Source organism: Anolis sagrei, chromosome 1 (assembly GCF_037176765.1).
Source record: "Anolis sagrei isolate rAnoSag1 chromosome 1, rAnoSag1.mat, whole genome shotgun sequence".
Taxonomy (NCBI): Eukaryota; Metazoa; Chordata; class Lepidosauria; order Squamata; family Dactyloidae; genus Anolis; species Anolis sagrei.
Genome location: NC_090021.1, coordinates 162,713,269 through 162,739,710, shown reverse-complemented (window position 1 = coordinate 162,739,710; position 26,442 = coordinate 162,713,269). Strand labels below are relative to the sequence as shown.

General features: G+C 42.6%; 1 protein-coding gene across 1 annotated transcript in view; it reads right to left on the bottom strand.

The window, feature by feature from the left end:
* Positions 1 to 17,771, bottom strand: part of SLX9 (SLX9 ribosome biogenesis factor) — a 70,280-nt gene extending 52,509 nt beyond the window's left edge. Inside the window, exons 1-2 of the mRNA XM_060783639.2 lie at positions 17,528 to 17,771; positions 12,439 to 12,547 (exon numbers count right to left, since the gene is read on the bottom strand). Of these exons, the coding sequence (XP_060639622.2) occupies positions 12,439 to 12,547; positions 17,528 to 17,671 (253 nt within the window). The 5' untranslated portion in view covers positions 17,672 to 17,771. The remainder of the gene's footprint in view (positions 1 to 12,438; positions 12,548 to 17,527) is intronic.
* Positions 17,772 to 26,442: the final 8,671 nt, after the last annotated feature.

Sequence of the window (26,442 nt, the reverse complement as noted above, 5' to 3'; positions counted from 1 at the left end):
TCCCTCCTGGAAGCCTGTAACCTAAATACTAGCAAAATAGAGGATTTAGAGCATGGAAAAGGATGGCATGAGCCAAGCACATATCTGGTCAAAAGCTATTTAACATTATAAACATGCACATAATTATTCCAAATTATTATGCTTCAGAAAGAGGGCCATCGGGGGTCACAGCCAGAAGAAACTACATTTGGAGCATAAGTTGGATTAGCAGAAGGTGGATGCAAATACAACAAAGGTTAAAGTACATCCATGGATAATTCATCCAGTGGCATACATTTTCAGTGTAACTACATAAAGTTGTGTAAACTGTTGTCAGTGCAGTGTCACCTGGTTGGGAACCTACGTCACATCCTGAAGCACAACATTACACACTTCAAAAATCCATTTAATTACTCCCTTCTCCTCTAAAAGGAACTGACCTCCCCCCCCCCCTCCAAATGTATTCACACTCCATCAATGAGAGTGGCAACATGAAAAAGTCCAAATACAGGGTGAGGCAGCATAACTTCCTTTTTAAAAATGCGTGCCATTCAGTCGGTTGAAGACGTATCGGAGTGCTAGTGGTCTAATTCAAGAGGCGGGAGTATAAAGTTTTGTCCTGACACAGTTCTGTCGCCATCATGCGCTGGAACAGTGAGGAGCATGCTTTTGCCGTTGAGGCCTACTTTTCGAGAGGATTTGGAGTGGCCGTCCCGCTCTCCAGATCTGGCTTCTTGTGATTTTTTTCTGTTTTTTTTAAATCCCGTGTTTATGTGAATTGTCCAAGGTTTGGACAAGATTTGAAGACCAACATCCAGGAAGAAATTGCCAACATAACGCCTGCTATGCTGGCAAGAGTCATGGCAAATGCCAGAAATTGGTTTACTCAGTGTATGGAGAATGGGGGACGTCACCTACCTAATTTGATCTTCAAAACTACATAAAACAAGACTTTAGGTATGCACCTACATTATAAAAAAATAAAATTTTCTGATTCATACAATGGGTTTTATTAAGTTTTGAAAAAAACAAAGTTATGCTGCCTCATCCTGTATAACATTAGCCATACAAACCTATTACATGGATTCAAGGTACCAATTAGCCAGTCTAACTTTTGAAAATAAAGGGAAAATAAGACAACAAGACAGTGACAATGTGTTAGAGATATACAGATGAGCAATTGGTAAGGCAAACCTCCACCTAGTTGAGAAAGATGGTCACACTAAATGATTATTTATTTTATTTATTATTTACTTTGCTTATATACCGCTGTTCTCAGTCCGGGGGCGACTCACAGCAGTGTGATACTTCACTTATTTTTCTCACACAGACCAAAGCCACCCCAAAAACTTTCTTTCTCATGGAAATTTATGCATTCATCCACTCATAAAAAGTCTGTAAAATGAAGACCGGCTGACTAGATGAAATAAAATCCACAGGATGGTAGTTCATGATCCTCAGTTTAATGCAGAAGTAGGCATCTTGTACCCCTTTGTTGGGCTGCAACTCCCATCAATCCAACCCAGCACAGTCAATCCTAAGGAATGTTGGAGTTACAAGCTCAATTGTCATGGTTTAATATGTCCAAATAATTAATGATGATATAAAATAGGATTATTTCACAACCATGGTTCAAAGATATCAGACGTCTGTCAAATTTGGAACAGTCACAAATGTCTGAAAAAATCATTGGATGCACAATGGGTTAAATCCTTGTGCTGGTAGGACTGCTGACAGATAGATCAGCGGTTTAAATTCGGGGAGAGTGGGTTGAGCTCCTTCTGCCAGCTCCAGCTCCCCATGTGGGGACATGAGAAAAGCCTCCCACGAGGATGGTAAAACATCCAACATCTGGGCATCCCCTGGGCAATGTCCTTGCAGACGCTCAATTCTCACACCAGAAGCGACTTGCAGTTTCTCAAGTCACTCCTGACATGAAAATAAAAATTGGATGCATATGCCTTTTAAAAATAGGCATGCTTATTCAGAAGATACTGTGGCTTTCACTCTGCAAATGTATTGATCCCATGATACCGAAACTAGAAAATTTAATGTTGTATAGTTGCTTTAATATTCAATGCACTATTAATCAGTCTAAGCCATTGCATGCAGCTTTGTAATAACCAAACAGTCCAGAACTTCAGATACCATGAAACTGTATTTAGTATGTTAAATCTGCACAGTACTTTAAGACTGAACCATTTTAAACTGCAGTCCTTTCGTATCCGTCTTCTCCGCCTTTTATCCATATGTGTGACTACATGGAGCTGAATCATTTCAAACTGCATCCTTTTTTCTATCTATCCTTCACACTTTTTAATCACCAAGTGGTAGACTAGCAAGAGAATCTATCATAACAGAGATTATATTTCAGGTGGGTGAGAAGCTAACATTAAATCTTTGATTCCAAGATGACAATGAACTTCCCCACATCCTGGCCAACTTGAGTCAATTTTGCAGACCTATTTACATATTATGATGCTTCTGGGAATTGGGGGTAGAGATTGCCATCTGCTGACAGAAAGCAAACTAACTGCAAAGAGGAGAAATATGAGGAACTGCGATGAAACACTCCAGGAACTCCCGTTTAAAGAAACACACTTATGAAAGAAGGGAAACTGAACAAAATAAAGAAATCCATGTGATTTGGGACTTTGTGTGGGGGCAGCTTCCTCTAGTGAAAGAGGGTGGCACCATTTTCTTTAAACCAATGCTTCTATTTGATCAACATGTATTAGGGGCCAATGCACTGTACATTACCATTTTAAGCACAATTGCCTTATACTACAGCTGACTGCATTAAGCAAAATCCCTCAACACTACATTTTGGACAAGGAAGGACAGAAAAACTGCTAGAGGAGAAGATGGCAAAAATAGACTTGAGTCATGCTGTTGTAGATGCCCAAAGAAGAATCATAGAATCAAAGAGTTGGAAGAGACCTCATGGGCCATCCAGTCCAACCCCCTGCCAAGAAGCAGGAATATTGCATTCAAATCACCCCTGTCAGATGACCATCCAGCCTCTGTTTAAAAGCTTCCAAAGAAAGAGCCTCCACCACACTCCAGGGCAGAGAGTTCCACTGCTGAGCGGCTCTCATAGTCAGGAAGTTCTTCCTCGTGTTCAAATGGAATCTCCTTTCTTGAAGTTGTTCCGCGTCCTTGTCTCCAAGGGAGCAGAAAACAAGCTTGCTCCCTCCTCCTTGTGGCTTCCTCTCACATATTTTATACATGGCCATCATATCTCCTCTCAGTCTTCTCTTCTTCAGGCTAAACATGCCCAGCTCCCCAAACAGCTCCTCATAGGGCTTGTTTTCCAGAGCCTTGATCATTTTAGTTGCCCTCCTCTGGACACATTCCAGCTTGTCAATATCTCTCTTGAATTGTGGTGCCCAGAATTGGACACAATATTCCAGTTGTGGTCTAACCAAGGTGGAATAGAGGAGTAGCATTACTTCCCTAGATCTAGACACTATGCTTCTATTGATGCAGGCCAAAATCCCATTGGCTTTTTTTGCTGCCACATCACATTGTTGGCTCAAGTTTAACTTGCTGTCCACGAGGACTCCAAGATATTTTTCACACGTACTACTCTCAAGCCAGGCATTGTCCCCCATTCTGTAGCTTTGCATTTCGTTTTTTCTGCCTATCTTGCATTTGTCACTGTTGTACTTGATTTTGTTAGTTTTGGCCAATCATCTCTCTAATCTGTCAAGGTCATTTTGAATCCTGCTCATGTTCTCTGGAGTATTGGCTATCCCTCCCAATTTGGTGTCGCCTGCAAACTTGATGATCCTGCCTTCTAGCCCTTCATCCAAGTCATTAATAAAGATGTTGAACAGGACTGGGCCCAGGACGGAACCCTGCAGCACTCCGCTTGTCACTTCTTTCCAGGATGAAGAGGAAGCATTGGTGAGCACCCTCTGGGTTCGTCCATTTAACCAATTATTGATCCACCTCACCGTAGTTTTGCCTAGTCCACATTGGACTAGTTTCCTTGCCAGAAGGTCATGGGGGACCTTGTCGAAAGCCTTACTGAAATCCAGGTACGCTACATCCACGGCATTCCCCGCATCTACCTAGCTTGTAACTCTATCAAAAAAAGAAATCAGATTAGTCTGGCATGACTTGTTTTTCATAAATCCATGTTGACTATTGGCGATGACCTCATTTGTTTCTAAGTGTTTGCAGACCACTTCCTTAACAATCTTTTCCAGAATCGTGCCTGGTATCGACATTAGGCTGACCGGACAGTAATTGTTTGGGTCATCCTTTTTTCCCTTCTTGAAGATTGGGGCCACATTCTGCTGGAACTTCTCCCGTTCTCCAAGAACTCTCAAAAATGATTGCCAATGGTTCTGAAATGACTTCCGCTACTTCCTTCAATACTCTTGGGTATTGATATGGGGTATTGGGTATTGATCTGGCCCTGGGGATGACTTGTTTCCCAATTTGGGGTTGGATGTCCTTCATCCATTCCATCTTGCTGAGGTTGAAGATGACTTTCTTTTTTTGAGAAGACTGAGGCAAAGAAGGCAGGAAGAAATTCCTGGAAACAAAAGCTTTTCACCAAAGAAATCATGTCCTAGGAAAGATGGGGGACTCTTCTTTTTTGGTGTTCTTTGAACTGATGTTATGTGACCCCCCCCCCCCCCTCTCGGGGAAGCTTTGGCTAGATTCTTGCACTGGAGGAGAAATAACTTCCAACACTACGACTGGCTCTACACTGTAAAATTAATGCAACTTGACACCACATTAACTGCCATGGCTCAATGCTATGGAATCCTGAGACACCAACTCTCTTTGGAAAAGAAGAATGAAGATCTTGTAAAACTATAAACTCTAGGAACCCATAGCCTTGAACCATGTCAGTAAAAGAGATGTCAAACTGCATTCATTCTACAGTGCAGATGCATCGTATGACTATATAATTTACTCCTTCAAAAATGAGGATGGAAATGTAATTCATCAATTTTGAGAGCACCGTGCTTCTGCTACCTTTTCAGTATTTTAAGTATTCTCTTGTTTTAAAAAAAAGTGTAGGGAAGGTCATTCTTTGTTGGGCCAGTTGTTTGCATCTCAGTCTAGAACCAACACTTTGTATTTACTTTTCAATTTTTGCAATAACAATGAAGTACAAATCAAGGTCTTTATTAAACAAATTACCAAGAAGACGGTGGAATAAATACAGTTTATATGTTTTAGTAGGCTCACATTTCTAGTGCTCTGCACAACAACTATGCAGGAGGTAGTAAATGTGAACTACTGGTACATATGCATTCTAAAATACTTATATTACCAAAGTGATAATTCAGACAAAAATAAACTGTGATATAAACCATCTTATACGGGGAAGCACAAACAAAAGTACATATTCATTTCTATGAGTACCAACAAGAAAAAGTTATCTACTGCCAGCTACCAGCAGACATAAGTTTTAAATAATTTTGACAGCTGTGGAAGTTACAAACTATGTTTTAACTGCCACAGAAGACACAATTATTTTAAAGTTATATTTGTCAGTCTGTTAATACGAATTACCAAACAGAGTAATTCACAGTGCTAAGTTTAAAAAGGCGTCTTTACAAAATTTAGTTTACAAATAGACAAAAAAATGACTATAATCACTGCACTGAGAGCAAGCTGTTATTTATTAATTAACAGCTAAGTTTCTATGTTGTCACAACACATTAACTACTAAGGAAAACCCGTCAGCATGATAAGCCCCCTGTGAGAGTTGCCTGCAAAGGAAAACAAATTTTGCACTAAGCGAGGGGACAGGAAGGGTTGCAGAGAGGAAATAGGTAGTCATACAGAGAACCTCAAGGAGGAAATGCCTGTGGTCTGGGTAGAGTTCATGATAACTCCTTTTTGACTCCATGGTGCTACTTTAAAAACGTAACTTCCAAACACCTCCTGGGGTTACTTACCTTTATAGCCACAATTTTCTAAAAAATATTTTATTGTTTGAAATAAGACTAAAATGTCACATTTACTACATTTTCAAAAACGCAAAATGGCAGAAAATTCTGGACAGTTTGTTGTATAACACACAATGAAGTAAGTAGTACACACATAACATGCAATTATAACAGTAAGTAAAATCCAGTGATAGTTTTGCCATAGTTGCACCACACTGTCTCTTATTACTTTGCAACTGTAATGCAATGTCTGTGCGGATGTTCCTCCAGGTTGCCTGAAGACCTATGGAGGTGCCTTTGACACCGCCGCATTATCAGCAGTGGAACTCTCTGCCCCAGAGTGTGGTGGAGGCTCCTTCTTTGGAAACTTTTAAACAGAGGCTGGATGGCCATCTGTCGGGGGTGCTTTGAATGCAATATTCCTGCTTCTTGGCAGGGGTTTGAACTGGATGGCCCATGAGGTCCCTTCCAACTCTATGATTCTATGATCCTATGATTCTATCTGCTTTGAACTGAATTATATGGCAATGTAGACTCATATAATCCCATTCAAAGCAGATAGTGTGAATTATCTACTTTGATAATCTGGATTATATGGCAGTGTAGAAGGGGGCAGAGATTTCATTAATTTCATGGGATTTTCTTAACTAAGGAATACTCAGGAGTGCTTTTGTCAGATCCTACCTCAGAAATATTGACTGCAGCATCCGATACTCATTAGGGGTCTCCCAATTAAGGACTAATTAGGGCTGGCTCTGCTCTGTAAACTCTGTATGGTGATTCTAAGGGAAAAAAACTACTTTAAAAAAGCAGATTCAATAAATAAACTATTTGAGAGGCATAAAGCAAATGTAAAGATCCAGAAAACCCCAGAGTGAAACCTGGGTCAGTTCAAGCAACTCACTTTCAAGAGAGAAGGCCCAGACTAGGGACTGAAAACAAGAATCGCATAGTTACAGACCCACAGTTGTCAATCAGTTGGATGGTCTGACCCTTCCAGGCAAGGCCACCTTTTCTAGGACATTTCATTGAAGAAAAAGTAGCATGAAATGTACTTTATGGAGAATGTACTTTATGGAGTTCCGGGGAATTTTTTCAGTTGGCACTAGTTGCAAGACCCAAGGGAAGCCATGAATTTAGGACATCTATCAGAGACAACACATAGAATGACTTCAGTCCCTCATAAACAGTCATAGCAATGACATTTTGCCCTAAACTTAAAATACTTTTCTCTAGTGACTAATACATGTGTGCTACTTTAAAAAACAGAAGGTGTAACTTGGTGAGAACTGACGGCTGCTCATTTTGAAACGTACAGTGAGAAAGTGAGAAGATTGTCATCTGTTAATTTTGCCCCCATGTAAGGTCCAGGTTTACATATTTTTGTTTTACCTGGCACCTATTCTCCTGCTGTCTGACAGTTAAGAAAAGTCCCAATCTTCCTCCTGAAGAGTTGTAGAGACAGGCAAGGATCACATTCACCACTGCAATTTCTATCCCTTTTTTCAATTCTAAGGTTGAAATTAAAACTAAAAGCTGTTTGGTAGCAATACTACCCAACGATAAGCAAAGATAGCAATTTTCAAACTTACTAATGAAGCAGTACTTTATAAATAAACTGATTTTGAAAGGAAATCATTCTAGCGTAGCAATTCAGTATATAGTGTTTTATACTCACAATGCATAAACACAATGTTAAAGGGAGAAAGGGATAGCAACTGTGTCCCTTATTAAATATTTGAACCTCCAAGGTCATCAGTACTTCAACACTATCCAAGAGCATAATTAACATTAAAGCATACTTAAATATCTATTCTCAGGAGTTATTTTATTAATCAGAGTTGCAGTCCTTCGTGCACATTATAATTAAGTTCTGTTCTGTGCCTGGGGACCCATAGAGATGCTCAAAATACACACTCAAAATGCCATCAGTTAATATACTCTTTGATATCCAGGATTCAAAATTATTTTGAGAATGTAGGGGAGAGGGATAATATCTCCAAAGCATGGTCTCCTATTCATACAATCATAGAATCATAGAATCAAAGAATTGGAAGAGACCTCATGGGCTATCCAGTCTAACTACCTGCCAAGAAGCAGGAATATTGCACTCAAATCACCCCTGACAGATGGCCATCTAGCCTCTGTTTAAAAGCTTCCAAAGAAGGAGCCTCCACCACACTCCAGGGCAGAGAGTTCCACTGCTGAACGGCTCTCACAGTCAGGAAGTTCTTCCTCATGTTCAGATGGAATCTCCTTTCTTGTAGTTTGAAGCCATTGTTTTGCGTCCTAGTCTCCAGGGAAGCAGAAAACAAGCTTGCTCCCTCCTCCCTGTGGCTTCCTCTCACATATTTATACATGGCTATCATATCTCCTCTCAGCCTTCTCTTCTTCAGGCTAAACATGCCCAGCTCCTTAAGCCGTATTGTCACCAGATATTTCCAAAAAAGGATTTTGAAGCCGTTAAATATTTCTCTTCACCAGGATAGAAGTATCAAGGTTAAAGTTTGTGGCAGGGGAGAGGAAGCTGTCTCCTCTTCAAAATATTGTCCCACCAGACATGATTTAAGGCTGCACTTCGCATGGCTAGGTGAGAGTCAAAACATGTCTTCTTAAGCTATCTAATGTGCAGGACCAGCAGTATATTTGGATCCTATTTGTCCTGGATACTTGCCTGGAGCCAAAAGCAAATGGTTCAGATACTAGCCCATAGACCACCATTTCAGGAAGCAAGGAGTTCTAGCGGACAAAGAAGGCTGAAGAAATCCAACACCTGGCTGATACCCATGATGCTCAGGGATTTTTTAAGCCATGAAGGTCATCTATGGACCAAGAACCCATGGCATACAGCCTCTACGCTCATTAGATGGAACCAAACTTCTGAAGGACAAAAAAAAATCAATTGCACTACATTGGAAAGAACACTACCAAAGCCTCCTGAACCACAGCTCCAAGGTGGCTGAAAAGGTTTTCTCACAAATCCCACAACAACAAATCAGAGCTTGCAGCACTACCTAGTTTGGAAGAAGTCAGCAATGCCATCAGCCAACAAAAAAATAACAAAGCCAGTGGACCCGATGGGATCCCTGCTGAAATCTTTAAAGAGGGAGGACCTGAGCTGACACAACAACTCCACCAACTCATAGAAAAAGTGTGGGTGACCGAGAAAATCCCAGCAGATGCCATCATCATCACCCTCTTCAAAAAAAGGGGAAAGAACAGACAGCGGAAACTATTGAGGTATCTCTCTTCTAACCTCCGCTGGGAAAATCCTCGCAAGAATCCTTGCAAACCACCTTCTACCCCTCTCAGAAGACACCCTCCCAGAATCCCGGAACAGTTTCCGCCCCTCCAGAGGAACAGTGGACATGATCTTCACTGCACGACAGCTCCAAGAAAAATACAGGGAACAAAATGAACCATTGTACATGGCATTCATTGACCTTGCAAAGGCATTCAACACAGTAAATCGCAGCGCTCACTGGACCATCCTCCAGAAAATCGGGTGCCCTAACAAATTTGTGAACATCCTGCAGCTCCTCCATGATGACATGATGGCAACAGTCTTGGACAGCAATGGCTCCCAAAGTGACCCATTTAAGGTGGAATCAGGTGTCAAACAAGGATGTGTTATTGCCCCAATCTTATTTTCTATCTTCATCGCTATGATACTTCATCTTGTTGATGGGAAGCTTCCCACCGGAGTGGAAATCATCTATCGGACAGATGGCAAGCTATTCAACCTCGGCAGACTGAAAGCCAAAACCAAGGTCACAACATCTGTTATAGAACTCCAGTATGTTGATGATAACGTCATCTGTGTACATTCAGAAGAAGACCTACAAGCCACTCTAAACACCTTCACAGAAGCTTACAAGAAGCTCGGCCTGTCATTAAACATCGAGAAAATCTAAGTGCTGTCCCAGCAGTCACCAGCCAACCCCGCTCCAATGCCAGAGATACAACTTAATAGTGTAACATTAGAAAATGTTGACCATTTCTGCTACCTTGGCAGCCACAAAAGTCAACACTGACACTGAAATACAACACCGCCTGAGCTCTGCGAGTGCAGCGTTTTTCCGAATGAAGCAGAGTGTTTGAGGACATCCGTAGGTGGCTTGTTTATAAAGCCATTGTCTTCTCAACCCTGCTATACGCCTGCAAGGCGTGGACTATCTACAGACGTCACATGCAACTCCTGGAACAATTGCATCAGCGCTGCCTCTGGAAAATCCTGAAAATCTCTTGGGAAGACAAACAGACAAATGTCAGCGTACTGGAAGAAGCATTGAAGCGATGGTCCTCTGCCATCAACTCAGCTGGACCGGCCACGTTGTCTGGATGCCTGACCACTGTCTCCCAAAGCAGTTGCCCTACTCCGAACTCAAAACGGAAAACGTAATGTTGGACAACAAGAAGAGAGATTTAAAGATGGGCTCAAAGCCAACCTTAAAAACTCTGGCATAGACACTGAGAACTGGGAAACCCTGGCCCTTGAGCGCTCCAGCTGGAGGTCAGCTGTGACCAGTAGTGCTGTAGAATTTGAAGAGGCACAAATGGAGGGCGAAAGAGAGAAACGTGCCAAGAGGAAGACGCATCAAGCCAACCCCGACCAGGACCGCCTTCCACCTGGTAACCGATGCCCTCTCTATGGGAGAAGATGCAGATCAAGAATAGGGCTCCACAGTCACCTACAAACCCACTGCCAGGACAGTACGTCCTCAGACTACGAGGGATCGCCTAAGTAAATAAGTTCTTTTTTAATTTTAAAAATAATTTGTTTTCGTGTTCTGATCATATTTTTAATTGAATGTTATTGTTGTCAGTTACTTTTAGTGATATCTTGGTCAAAAAATCAGAGTATTAAACAAGTAAGTAATAAAGCTTCCTTAACTTCAATAAGATGATGCTGGCCCTCAATGCTTTCTTTTGCAATCACTTTCAGCTAAGTTACCCTGTTTTAGAACTGAGATCAAAAAGGCATCACACCAGCAAACAGCAAAGTATAACTTGTATGCTGCTACAGTATTAGAGATTGCAGCAACATCTCTGTTGATTTTTAATTTTTGTAAGTATGTATTTTATCTTTTGTAATTTACCTGTAAATTGCCTGGAGCATTCTCGGATGGAGGGCGATTAATAAGTAATTAAATTATTATGATTATGATCTTGTCTGAAGGAGACTAAAAGTGCATGAATGCTATGGAATCCTGGGGGTTGAAGTTTGTTGAGGTGGCTGTATGCTTTGGCAGAGAAGGCTACAGACCTTGTAAAATTACAACTCTCATGATAGTTAAAGTGGTGTCGAACTTTTAATTCTACAATGTAGTACACCATTAAAAACACAAAAGGGTACCTATACAGCCAACTAAAGGTGAATCTACACTGAAAAATTAATGCAGTTTAATATCACTTTAACAATCATGGCTCAATACTATGGAATCATGGGAGCTATAGTTTTATAAGGTCTTTAGCTTTCTCTGCCAAAAAGTGTTAGTGCTTCACCAAACTGCACTTCCCAGGATTCCATAGCATTGAGCCATGGCAGTTAAAATGGTGTCCGACTGCATTAATTCTACAGTGTAGATGCACCTTAAATCTACCTATGCCAGATTCCATACAATCTGCATTACAGTTGTTCCCAACTTGAAATAGAGCACTAGAGATAAGAGAATAGCACTGCTTTTAAGTCTACATAGCATGAGTTAGGATATTAACAGTGGTTTAATTTTTCAATATATTTTGTTTTATAAAACAAAACATAAAACAAAATCATCATTCATGAATAAACATCACATATGGTCTTTAGTTTGTCAATGTCCAGCATTTTCAAGTCAAGGACAGAAAGAATATTAGTCCATAAATGTATATTTGTAATTATTATGATATCAGTTATTATTGACAAAGGCAACATATGCAAGCCAAATATAATAAAAACTATTTCATAAAGCTCAATTTTAAGCACTTTTGTGTTCTTAACCTTTCTGTAAGAGCAATAGCTCAGACTTTGTGCACACAAAAATAATTACAAACCCCTTAAATCTTCTTATACTAAGAACATTTCTGATCTTATGTCCTGTATACGAAGGTAATAAGATCTTTGTGTTACAAATGTTTCTATCATTAGAGAAAAAGGGAAATAAGACTGATTGCTGGTGAGACAGAACCGCCTAGTTTATGATTTTACAGAATTCAGAGGAAAAAATCTGTAAAATCATTGTTATAATCCAGACACTTCCATGAAAGATAAAAAGTACATACAAATACCATTACAATATCATCTGCAAATAATCTTCAAGGTAGGTTAAACAATCTGCTTGCTTTTATGGGTAGCTTTCTTTCTTTCTTTCTTTTTTAAAAAAGAAGTTCTGATAGTTTTGCATTTTATAGCTGAGGGTAACCAATACCTTTTTCTCTTTGCCATTATGTTCTGAAGGATACAAAGAATTTGAAATTATTCTAGATTCTAGGAAAATATAGCATGTTAGTTCCCACATTCCCACCTCTTGTTAAATGAACATGCAGATTCCTCAATTCTTACCTTTTATGGTTGAAACAGTGTTTCTTGAATGCGTGTCCAATTTCTTCACTAGAGATTTCAGGTCTATTTTCACGCCAGCAAAGATGTTTGAGGTCAACAAAACATGGTCCTAGCATAGACAAAAATAAGAATGTATTGTTGAAGGCTTTCATGGCCAGAATCACTGGGTTGTTGTAGGATTTATTAGGCTATTTGGCCATGTTCTAGAGGCATTCTCTCCTGACGTTTCACCTGCATCTATGGCAAGCATCCTCAGAGATAGTGAGGTCTGTTGGAACTAGGAAAATGGGTTTATATATCTGTGGAATGACCAGGGTGGGACAAAGGACTCTTGTCTGCTGGAGCGAGGTGGGGATGTTTCAACTTGCCACCTTGATTAGCATTTGATGGCTTGGCAGTTTTTTGGTGTGGCTTGTTAGTGCCTGGGGGAATCTTTTTGCATTGTCCACATGCTTATGGATTTCAATAGTAGACTCCTGCAGAAGTGAGAGGATCCCTCTTGTCCTTTGCTGAACGTAACATTTGTTGAATTTTTGGTGGGTCTACCGTATACCATGCAGCTGTGGACAAGTCTACAGCGGGACCATCCAACGCAGCATTGCTCAAACACAAATCAAGGAACATGAAAGGCACCGCAGACTACTTCAATCAGAGAAGTCGGCCATAGCAGAGCACCTGATGAACCAACCTGGACACAGCATATTATCTGAGAACACAGAAATGCTGGACCACTCTAATAACCACCATGTCAGACTACACAAAAGCCATTGAAATCCATAAGCACGTAGACAATTTCAACAGAAAGGAGGAAACCATGAAAACGAACAAAATATGGCTACCAGTATTTAAAAACTCTAAAATTACAACAGCAAAACAACAGAGAAGAAACAATCAGGGACAGCTAATAACCTCTCAACAAAAGATTGCCCCAGGCACTAACCACCCACACCAAAAAACTTCCAGGTCATCAAATGCTAATCAAGGTGCTAATCAAGGTGGTCAGTTGAAACATTCACACCTAGCTCCAGCAGAGAAGAGTTCTTTGTTCCACCCTGGACATTCCACAGACATATAAACCCAATTTTCCTAGATCCAACAGACCTCACTACCTCTGAGGATGCTTGCCATAAATGCAGGCAAAACGTCAGGAGAGAATGCCTCTAGAACATGGCCATATAGCCCGAAAAAACCTACAACAACCCCAAAATAAGAATGTGATACAACTAATTCCTTTAACAAAGGCCTAATTTTGGTTCTAGAGGACAGAACTCAATCTATAAGTTCCCTTGCTCTGATGGAAAAAATATCTGGCTCAAACTCAGAGCATCGCAAAGTTAGCAATATTCTAAAGTTAGAAAATATAAAACACGTCAAACTTACTCTTTGTCAGAGACCAGCAGGCTATAATAGTGTGCGTGTTAGACAAGGACCCTGGAGACCGTGGGTTCAAATCCTTCCTCAGGAGACTAGGACGCGGAACAATGGCTTCAAACTACAAGAGAGGAGATTCCATCTGAACATGAGGAAGAACTTCCTGACTGTGAGAGCCGTTCAGCAGTGGAACTCTCTGCCCCGGAGTGTGGTGGAGGCTCCTTCTTTGGAAGCTTTTAAACAGAGGCTGGATGGCCATCTGTCAGGGGTGATTTGAATGCAATATTCCTGCTTCTTGGCAGGGGGTTAGACTGGATGGCCCATGAGGTCTCTTCCAACTCTTTGATTCTATGATTCTATGACGGAAATCTGCTGAGTGGCCTTCGGCAAGTCACTCTCTCTCAGCCTCTCAAGAAGGCAAAGGTAAAACCCCATTGAACAAATCTTGCCAAGAAAACCTCATGATAGGTTTGCCTCAAAGTCAACATAAGTTAAAAAAAATAAACCTGAAGGCATAGTGTCACCACCACCAATCTTGTCAGGAGCTGAATGGGCCCCCATCTCCATCTGCTAAGGAAAATTCCATTGGGAATTTTCTTAAATGGTTCTTCCACTGTACTTTTGTCTCAAATACTTGACAAGGGGTTGACAAATGAGTTAAAAGGATGTCAATGACAGTGTTGTGTTATTCCTCACCTGCAGGAATAGGGCCTCATGTTCTAAATGAGGAGGAAAATAAAGAAATAAAGCAGGTTGTGGACAAGAGAAAAAATTGCAGGCTGACTTGAATTACGCCTGGATTACCTGGGAAGGAATCTCACTGGAGCATTGCAGCACATCCAAAAACCTGGGAGTCACTCTGGACCGTGCCCTGACCTACAAGAAGTACAAGAAGCACTTCCTGAATATCAAGCAAAAGGTGGGTGCTAAAAACAATATCATATGAAAGCTGACTGGCACAACTGGGGATGACAACCAGACACAGTGAAGACATCTGCCCTTGCGCTATGCTACTCTGCTGCTGAGTATACATGCCCAGTGTGGAACACATCACACCACACTAAAACAGTGGCTGTGGCTCTTAATGAGACATGCCGCATTATCATGGTGTGTATGCACCCTACACCACTGGAAAAAATACACTGTTTAGCCGGTATTGCACCACCTGACATCCGCAGGGGAGTAGCAACCACTAGTGAAAGGACCAAGACAGTGACATCTCCGGCCCACCCCCTGTTTGGGTATCAGCCAGAATGCCAACAACTTAAATCAAGAAATAGTCTTTTATGATCTACAGAGACACTCGCTGGAACACCTCAGCAAGCGATAGTCCAAAAGTGGCAGGTTCAAACCCAGAACCTCAATCAATGGCTGATACCAACTGAGTGACTCCCTCCTGGGCGCACAGAAAACTGGGCGACTTGGAAGGCACCAAACAGACTGCGCTCTGGCACCACGAGATGCAGAGCCAACCTTAAGAAATGGGGCTACAAAGTGGAATCCATGACATATGAGTGTGGAGAAGAGCAAACTACAGACCACCTGCTGCAATGCAACCTGAGCCCTGCCACATGCACAATGGAGGGCCTTCCTGCGGCAACACCAGAGACACTCCAAGTGGCCAGATACTGGTCAAAGGGCATTTAATCAACTACCAAGCTTGCAAACTTTGTGTTTTGTTTTTTTGTTTTTAATGCAATACAACTGTTTTGGTTCGCTCCTGATACGATAAATAATTTGTGGTAAGGCTTTTCATTATCACTTTGATGTGGAGGTCGGGATGGCTTTGAGTGCTTTTGATTGTTTTGGTTTTAACACAATGGCATTGAATGTCTGCCATTGGTTATTGTAAACCACCCTGAATCCCCACGGGGAGAGAAATAAATAAGGTTGTATTGTTGTAGGCTTCAAACTACAAGAGAGGAGATTCCATCTGAACATGAGGAAGAACTTCCTGACTGTTGAGAGCTGTGCAGCAGTGGAACTCTCTGCCCCGGAGTGTGGTGGAGGCTCCTTCTTTGGAAGCTTTTAAACAGATGCTGGATGGCCATCTGTCAGGGGTGATTTGAATGCAATATTTCTGCTTCTTGGCAAGGGGCTGGACTGGATGGGCCATGAGGTCTCTTCCAACTCTTTGATTCTATGATCTATGTTGTTGTCAGGGGCGGCTCGTCCATTACGCGAAGTAAGCGGTCGCAGAACACTTTTTTTTTGCCAGGGGCACAGAGGTGCCTCTGTAAATGGCCCTCGACCACCACTTGAGGAGTGCCCCCTCAGCTCACAACAGCCCTAGCAGTCTGGGGGGAGCCTCGGCTTTCTTGCCGGGCGATCCTCTTCCCAAAGGGGTTGGGCCCTTGAGCGTCGCCTAGCCCCTCTCGTTCCTGCCCCACCCGGCCACCGGGTGCGCGAGCAGAGCCGGCGCTCAATCGTTCTCTGTGTTCGATCCCTTCTGCAGGACCGGCTCCCTTTCCCGATCCCCCGGCGCTCCACCCGCCTCCACTCCTCTCCCCAATCCGCGGGTGGGCCAAGGGGCGGAGCCGCTGTGCCTGGCCCGCTTTGTGTCCGGAGGTGTGTCTGAAGACCCCAGCGTGCGCACCAAAATTCGACTCTTCTCCTGACTTTTCAGCCATTGGGACCGAGAGAGAAAGAGAGAGAGCCCCTCCGGCTGGAGGTATCTCCCACCTCCGCTCCCTCCTTTGTTTTTGTGCCTACCTTCAGGAAAGGTGGGCATCTCCACTTGGGGTCTTCAGGCACGCCTCCGGACCCAAAGCGGGCCAGGCAAGGGAGCAAGTGCGGCAAGTGTGGTTACTGGGATGTATAGTTCACCTACAGTCAAAGAGCATTCTGAACTCCACCAATGATGGAATTGAACCAAATATGGCACACAGACCTCCCACGACAAACAGAAAATATATATCAATGATTGGTTGGGGGGGGGGGCAAAATACTATTTGCTTACCATTGAAAATTACCTAGGGCCGCCTCTGGTTGTTGTTATATTATTTAAAACTAGCCATCCCCTGCCACACGTTGCTGCGGCTCACATGGGGGTTCTGTGTGGGAGGTTTGGCCCAATTCTATCGTTGGTGGTTGTAGGGGAACTATAAATCCCAGCAACCACAACTCCCAAATGTCAAGATTCTATTTTCCCAAACTCCACCAGTGTTCACATTTGTGCATATCTCAATATTCTTGTAGAGTTTGGTCCAGATCCATCATTGTTTGAGTCCACAGTGATCTCTGGATGTAGGTGAACTACAACTCCAAAACCAAAGGACACTGCCCACCAAACCCTTCCCGTATTTTCTGTTGGTCATGGGAGAACTGTGTGCCAAGTTTGGTTCAATTCCATCGTTGGTGGGGTTCAGAATGTTCTTTGATTGTAGGTGAACTATAAATCCCACCAACTACAACTCCGAAATGACAAAGTCAATTTTTTGAGTGAAGGACATACATTGGGCTGTTAGGTGTCTTGTGTCCAAATTTGGTGTCAATTCGTCCAGTGGTTTTTGAGTTCTGTTAATCCCACAAACGAGCGTTACATTTTATGTATATAGATACCTTTCCTTAAGAAACAACCCCTGCGAGCCACGTGGGAGTCTTAGAGCCGCCGCAAACTAGGACAAGGCCCTCCTTCCTGCTTTCTCAGTCCTCTGCCCCCCCCCCCCCCCCCGCTCTACCCCAAGATGGTACAGTCCAGGCCTTAGGGCACACTCACCCGGGCCGCCCTCACGGGCTTGCTTTGGGGGGCGGCGAAGGGGAAGGCGTTCGCCGCGAGGCCCTCCTCGCCCCCCTGAGGCGGCGGGGTCAGCTTCGGCGCCGCCGGGTGCAGCCTGGGCCGCCTTCTCACTTTGCCCACCATGGCGGACCGAAGAAGGCGAGTACGAAACCTAGGGAGCGAGGCAGCGAGCGAGGGAAGCTCAGGGAGGACAAAAAAAAGGAGACACCCCCCGCGTGCTGGCTTCCCCTCGGAAACACGTCGCCTGCGACCCAAGGTTCCGCCTTGCCTGCTTACACCGAGAAGCCGGAGCTTCTACTTGTTGCTATGGGAACCGAGCCCGGCTGGCCTGGCTGTCTCCCACTCGAGATAGCCGCCTTTGCCTTTTGATCCTGGGCCCAAAATACAAGACGTCCTCAAAGTCTCCATACAAAGGAAAATTAACACACATATATATGGGTGTGTGTGTGTATTTATATTTATATATAAAAATGTGCGTAATGAGTACCTTAAAACAAAAGAACCAATCACACCAAATTTGGCAACAAAACATCTCACAACACAAGAAGTGACCATCACTCAAAAATTTTGATTTTGTCATTTGGGAGTTGTAGTTGCTGGGATTTATAGTTCACCTACAATCAAAGAGCATTCTGAACTCCATCATCGATGGAATTGAACCAAACTTGGCACACAGTTCTCCCATGACCAACAGAAAATACTGGAAAGGTTTGGTGGGCATTGACCTTGAGTTTGGGAGTTGCAGTTCACCTACAGCCAGAGAACACTGTGGACTCAAACAATGATGGATCTGGACCAAATTTGGCACAAGCACTCAATACGCCCAAATATGAACACAGATGGAGTTTGGGGAAAATAGACCTTGATATTTGAGAGTTGTAGTCACTGGGATTCACAGTTAACCTACAATCAAAGAGCATTCTGAACCCCACCAACAACAGAATCGGGGCAAACTTCCCACACAGAACTCCCAAGACCAACAGAAAATACTTAAGGCCATCCAATCCAACTCCCTTCTTCAGGGCAAGAAAACGTAATCAAAGTCCTCCTGACAAAGGGCCATCCAGCCAAAGATATAGATAGATAGATATGGTTCACACACACAGAAATATAGTATCATAGATTTGAAAGGGACACCTAAAGAAGGACAATTATATGTTGCATGTTCCAGGGTGGGCAAACCAGACAATTTCCACATCAACACTGACAAACAGCAAGAAATACTGTTTACCCACAAGCATAAAGAAATTACATATAGGAGAAACCAACACTTTCTCATTACTTTATTTTCCAAATCAACAGACTGGGCCACAGCAATGCATGGCAGGGGACAGCTAGTACATTATATAATGTACATTAAGTCATGGTTTGTTTCTGTTTTGTTTTTATGAATGGTCTCATTAGAACATGCATCAGGATGTGGGTGAACTACAACTCTCAACATCACGGGTCAATGCTTAACCCAAACCTCACCAGTATACAAAGTTTATCATGTTTGAGAATGCGTGCCAAATGTGGTCCGGATCCATTTTCCGTAGGGTTCACAGTCCTCTCTGGATGTGGGTGAACTGTAACTCCCGGCATCCAAAGTCAATTCCCTCCCAACCCTTAAAATACTAAAAGTTGGTTATCGTGGACATGTGTGTCAAGTGTGGTCCAGTTCCATTGTTGGTTGGGTTCACAGTGCTCTCTCAGTGGGTGGACAATAATTTCCATCATCCCGGACCAATTCCACCCCCCCCCCCCAACCCCTCCAGTATTTTCTTTTGGTTATGATTGGTCTTGGTTGCCAGTGTGATGTCTCTTCACTATTTTATCAAGATTGGTCGTTGCTCTCCTCCCAAGAAGTAAGCGTCTCCTGATTTCCTGGCTGCAGTCTGCATCTGCAGTAATCTCTGCATCTAGAAATACAAAGTCTGTCACAGCCTCCACATTTTCTCCCTCTATTTTCCAGTTGTCAATCATTCTTGTTGCCATAATCTTGGTTTTTTTTATGTTTAACTGCAACCCAGCTTTTGCGCTTTCTTCTTTCACCTTGATTAGAAGGCTCCTCAGCTCCTCCTCGCTTTTGGCCATCAAAGTGGTGTCATCTGCATATCTAAGTTTGTTATTGTTTCTTGCAGCAATTTTCACCCCAGCCTTGCATTCCTCAAGTCCCGCACATCTTGATACAATAGTGAAGAGTAGAGACACCACACACAAGATCCACATAGTCAAAGCAATGGTATTCCCCATAGTCACCTACAGATGTGAGTGCTGAACCATAGGGAAGGCTGAGTGAAGAAAGATAGATGCTTTTGAACTGTGGTGCTGGAGGAAAGTTCTGAGAGTTCCTTGGACTGCCATAAGATCCAACCAGTCCATACTTCAGGAAATAAAGCCTGACTGCTCATTGGAGGGAAGAATAGTAGAGGCAAGATGAAGTACTTTGGCCACATCATGAGAAGACAGGAAAGCTTAGAGAAGACAATGATGCTGGGGAAAATGGAAGGAAAAAGGAAGAGGGGCCGACCAAAGGCAAGATAGATGGATAGTATCCTTGAAGTGACTGGCTTGACCTTGAGGGGGTGGTGACGACCGACAAGGAGCTCTGGCGTCGACTGGTCCATGAGGTCACGAAGAGTTGGAAATGACTGAACAGATGAACAACAACATGATGGGTCTGTGTGTGACATTTGGTTCAGATCCACTATCGGTGGGAATCAGAGGGCACTCTGGATGTGAGAGCTATCTTGGAAGCCACATATAAACATAGATACATAGATATTTGTTATTGATCCATGGCACCCCCTCCCCAAAAGTTTATGGGCAATGAAGAAATATGATTTTTTTGTTATTTTTTAAAACATTTCACGTGGCTCCAAAGTCATGCAATATCGAAGCCACTAAAGGCTTCAGAAGGACCTAGGAGCAGCTGTACCCCCAACTCTATTAAATCTGACCCTTTCATAAATGAACCAACATGGTATTTTATGTGTTACTTGAATTATTTGAAAACTGTATCAATTCTTAAATGTATAAAATGTTTCAAATGTATCTTGAAGACAGCTACTTCTCCATGCCCTCAGTTTGCATAATCCCTTGGGCACAGAGATCGTGGTCAAGGTCCCTCCAGCTATTTCCCAAGTCAGATAATGTCAGGACCTTTGTGTGTATATGTGTGCAAGACGGATGATCCCCTTTGTCATGAGCTCAGGATTTCTGTCCATTTAATTGAGTTTGAGAGTATGCCATTCCCATGGAAAAGGAGGCTTAGCAAACATGAATTCACTAATTCCCTGAATGGGGAGCCAGACCCTTGTTGATTTAGAACTATTACTATTTGTCTTTTGAGTCTTTCACCTTTTTCTCACATGGAATCCTGGACACTTGAGTCAATCAAGGAATCATCTGCATACCCACGTCACCACTTCCCCCAGTTTGGTGCCCTCCGCCCCCATGTTTCTAGCTAGGATTGGCTAGAAACATGGGGGCGGAGCCTAAGTGGTCTAGAAGGAAAAAGTATCCTTTTAAAACAGAGGCTTAAAGTCCCAGTTAGTTGGAGTTTGGGTGTTAGAGAGAGTGGAAGAGTTGATGTTAGTCAGAGCGAGTTTGGGTTTATAGAAGAAGATTGGGTTAGCCTTTTGTGAGGTATTCAGAGTAGCTATTAGTTAGAATACTGTTGTGGAGCAGGGCCCAGTTAGTAGACTGTTCAATTCCTAGGGAAGTCTAGTTCAGGGTATTTTTGGCTATATTCCTAAAGGGCATTTTTGGGAGTTACTTTCAGAGATTAATTTCCTGAAGTAATTTTCTGTAGTGGAAGTTTGAAGACTTGTAACCCAGAAGAATTTAAGATTTTACTGTAACGCAACCACAAGCTTCTCATGCCAGTATTTTTCTGAAACCAATAAGCAGTTGTACCTAAATTATTTCAAGCTTGTTCAATAAACATTCTTGTTCTTTTATTAACTTATACCAGCCTCCGTGTGTGTACCTTTGTGGTAAAACTATAGTGGCACAGTGTGTGTTACAGAACCAACTCCCAATATTACCTCAGCCTGATTAATATTAGAATGGTGGCAGCAGAATACATTTGAAGAAGCGTTTTAAGTCTCTTAGTTGAAGTGTTTCTATCTTTTAAAGGGCTAAGTGTCTCTCCCCTTATCTGCTCTAATCTCCCCTGATATTGGTATAATCAGTGGGATATATTTCATCCATTAAAATAAAGAGAAATTTTAAATATACAGCTGTTTCAACAATCATACTCCCTCTTCCTTTTGACAGCTTTATATTTTTGGTGAACACGCGTTCATATTTTAGGTGGTGCCTGTGCGTTATAATTTTGGTGAAACAGCGTTGGGATTATTTTATATATTTCCCCATCTATAAATTAATTAAAAATTACTCAGTTCATTTTACCATCCATCAGTTGTTCTTCTCACTATGGGAATCTTCTCCTTCAGGCTGTGATGTCAGGGGAACCCCCAAGCAATCCCTGCATGGATCCTAGCCTGCCTCACTTTTCAGCCAATCAAGAGGGAGCAAGAAGTCTTCCTCCTGAAGTTCTGAATAGCTGTCAGAACTGGATAAAATGTCGTGTATTTTTCTGTGAATGTGTGCTTGTACCTTTTGAAGAGCGCTTTGTCCCATCACACCTTGTATGGAATTCTGGAGTCTGCAGTTTAGGAAATTCTCAGCCAGAGAGCTCTTGGTTGCCCTAATCAATAACCCCAGAATCCCACAAAGTGTTGTGATGGTAATTAAGGTGGAATAATAGTGCTATAAACAGTGTAGTGTGGTAGGGCATCATTTCCAAGGCAAGGATGAAACAACCAAATTTCCCCATGCATAAACATACATCTGAACGTTTGAATCAAAGCATTGAGTAAAACAGTATAATTAGGGCGACAAAATTTGTTTGAAGGAGAAGAACAGTTAGTTTGTCTTTCGGAGATATTTCTCATGAAACAATAAGGCAGTGCAAACTAGTTTTACCAGTTCCAGGTTAGCCACACTGACTTCACATTGGTTCTACATACACAATGCTTAACACTTCCTTTGTTCTACAAACTCCTTTCTTCATGTACAAGAACCATAAACATGCAAGACAGCTCAGCAGTGCTCCACAGAAGTGAGATGTAAGTGAGGATTTCATTGGTTATAATTTTTAATAGATTCTTAGGAATAAAAATGGGATAAAATACAGTTTATAGTGGAGAAAGAGAGGTCTGGGTGATGAGGAGGCCTGAGAGTTTTGTGCAAAAGAGAGGGTGCCACTGTAGCTCATTCTGGCTGGTTGCCCTTAGAAAACCATAAATCCTTTTTAATTTGAGGTGTAGGTAGTGGTGTTCAATAAGAGATTCATCACTGTAAAACTGAATGACCCTATATGTGAAAATGAACATTCTGCTACCCAGGCCTGCAAAAGAATGTGCTTTACTGTAGGTCCCCAGTAATAACTCTTAGTGATTTTTAGCTTGGAAAAATGGCAGTCTTGCTTTCTATTCTAAGTTTGTCCTATAGTATATTACCACTAAGTGTCAGTTTAATAGTTTTGACCTGTTTGTTTGCTTTTTGCTGCATTATATGAATATTGTAATCTGAGAAGTGCCTGATTTATATTTCTGAGTAATGTGGTAAATTTGAATGTATGTGGATGTATCAAAAAGGTTGCTGTGTAGGCCGAGACTTCTTAAACCTTTTCCCATCATGACCGCTTTCCGCCAAGTAAATTTTTACATGATCTTGGGTACACAGAAAGAAATACACAAACCCATCATTTCCTGATAATAAATCAGCATTTGCAAAGCTTGCCAAACAGGCTGATTTTCTTTTTTATGAAGTACAGCTGAAGTATTGTCTGCAGAGCTCACTGTAAACACTGCATGTTGTTGCTAACCGATTTGTGTAAATGAGTGATGTTCAGAAACCTTTTACTGTTACTATGCTGGTACAGCTGTACCAGAAGCTCCCACTTTATTTGCCTTGTATTAAATGTTTGCTTGCAGTCCAAGCCTTGGGATTTCGCAGAAGGGTGGCTTCCTGTTAAAGTTTGCAGTTATAGGGCAGGCCACCTGTCCATCATCATTAGGTTCCTTAGTTCCGCCCCCCTTTTGGGTTTTGGAGGGAAGGGAGCCATTTTCAGTCAGTCACACACAAGGAAGGTAGTCTATAGGACGCAGACCAGCTCATCCCTTAGGGAAAGCTTCATTCACCAAGATCATCTGGGGATCATTCGGGGACCATCTAGTGATCATCTGGGGATCATTCAGGGAAGTAGAAGCAGAAGGAAAAGATCCCAAAGGCTCTGGCTGAGAGCTCACAGCCTTTCAGCCTCACAGCACCAGAAGGGGAAAACAGCCCTGAAGTTCCCACAGGACAGCATTACAGAACCACGGAATTCCAGCTGAAAGATCTTCAAGCCTTGGCTGGTAGGTTTACTCGATGCCCAGATGCATTTGGGATTGGTAGTAAGACCCAGACCAGTGAGGCCCGGATGATAGACGGCCTGGGAGAGATTATAAAGGGTTCTTCCTCATGCTGAGAGAGTACAGTTAATCCAAGTCAGTGGCAGTCTCTTAAAGACTAGAATAAGAAAGCCTTGAAGTGTTGTTTGAAGATTTGTTATTTGTTCCTTAATAAGGACTTTGTTGTACCATTACAGACTAAAGACCATCACTTCAGGAAATCCCTAAGAATCTCTCTTTGAGGCACCCCGGCTTCCCACTGGGTTTCAAGTATACGTCCTTTAGAATAAAGACAATTTGTTCAGACCCAGTGCGCGACAGAACAGTTACCAAATATTTTAGTGACCCGAGCATTTTGTTAAAGAGAGCCCATTTGCGGTCAGGACCCATAGTTTAAGAAGCAGTGCTCTGCAGAACATCGGAGATATTTTCACAATGTTTTGGAGCATCCTGGGCCATTTTCAGTCCAAGATAACTCTTTTTAATAACAGAAAATGTTCAGAAGCCACTTCCTGTTTCAACCGCCTCCCCGCCAGTTTAAATTGGCAAAGGCCCCCCTGAAATCCCCCACTCCCTCTAGAGAGGAATATCTGGGTTGGAGGGTCATTACAATGTTTCACACCTGTGGGGTGTAGGGAGACTTCAAATATGATGGAAATGCTCCCCCACACAATTACACCTGTGGTCATTTAGAGGGCATTTTAGAGCAAAATATTTTTCTTCTACATACACATGCCTTGCTGTTCAACAAGCATAGAAGAAAACAGGTATTGAAGAAAAAAATAACCAATCAAATTAAGTGAAAACAACATGTTTCAGAGATTTGGGTTCAGAAAATCAGGATGCGAAATGAAGATCACACTTGCAAATGTGAATTATAAAAACTATCCTTTTAGATAGAGCAATACAGTATAACTAGTCATAATATCATGTTATTTTATCCCTCTTTCTATTTGACATCTACAGAAAACCACTGGGGGAGGTCAACTGGAGTTTTGGAGTTCATCTGTATGCAGATGATACTCAACTCTATTACTCATTTCCACATAAAGCCAAAAAAATTATTTATTTTCAGAGTTGGGCTGATAGGAATTTCCTCTGGCCAACTTTTAAATTGAAATACAATAAGGGCAAGACTGTCCTCAGGGGGTCTTCTGCCCCAACTCTGTTTATTTCATCCAAAACCCATTATAAGCAAACACACCTTATCTGATCAGGACAGGAAAACTCGGTTTAATTCAATCACCCTCCCATCTCAAAAACAATAGACTAATTTCCCTAGTTGGCCGATTTTCCGGACACAGGGTCACACAGGACTTTGGAATGTCATAATCCCCTCATCTCCCATTGTCTCTTTCCGTCCCGTCTCCTCTTCCCTGATTCGCCAGAACCTCAGAGCGGAGGGAGCTTCCTGATAGGCTCCCTTGAAGAGGAGGAGCCCCGTGATTGGCTCAGGCGGGGGGGGGGGGCTGCCAGGCCTCCTTCCAGCTGTCCAGCGGTCAACCAATCACCTGCGAGCCGGGCGGAGGGTGAAGGGTGGGAATGTTGATACTTCTGTGCCTGTTTCCTCTATAAAAAATGCTTCAAGTCTTTGTACTGGCTTGTATGTGAGCTATCACTACATTGCATCTGCTTCAGCTGAATTGCTACAATAAAACCTCGGTTGCCACTTCTTCCGCTTTGGTGAGGATTTATTTCAATTTTAATAGCTAATAAATTTGCTGAAATCAGGCTTCTCTGTTCTCGCCAAAGTAGCGTTCCCTCTTTGGTGGGAACCACAGGTCCTCTCTCCCTGAGGCAGACCCTCCTAAAGTTCCTACCGACTTCACCTCAAGAAGCCAGATCTGGCCATGGTGGTCCACACCTTGGGTTACATCTCGGATGGATTACTGCAATGCACTCTACATGGGGCTGCATCTGAAGACAGCTTAGAAATTACAACTAAGAGCAGCAGCCAGGTTATTAACAGGAGCTGATTACAGGGAGCATACTATCACCCTGTTAAAATAGCTCCATTGGCTGCCTATGTGTTTCCGGGCCCAATTCAAAGGGCACGTTATTACCTATAAAGCCCTACACAGTTCAGGTCCAGTCTATTTGCGCAGCCATATCTCCCTGTATGAACCTACTTGGGGCCTGAGGTCCGCTGGGGAGGCCCTTCTCACAGTCCCACCTCTGTCACAAGTGTTCTCCTTCTCAAGGAGAATAGGGTGGCTACCATACTGACGATCTTTAGGAAGGAATTAAAAACATGGCTTTGGAAGCAGGCTTTTGAAAATGGCTAACTGTCATCTAAGTAATGGAGGTTATTTATTTGTTTAACTACTTCACTCGTATACCATTTTCCTCACCTGGGGGGACGGGGGACGGGGTGGGACTCAAAGCGGTTTCCAACGTATTTCTGGCAACAGTTAATGTCTCACATAGATATGAAATCAAACATAAAAC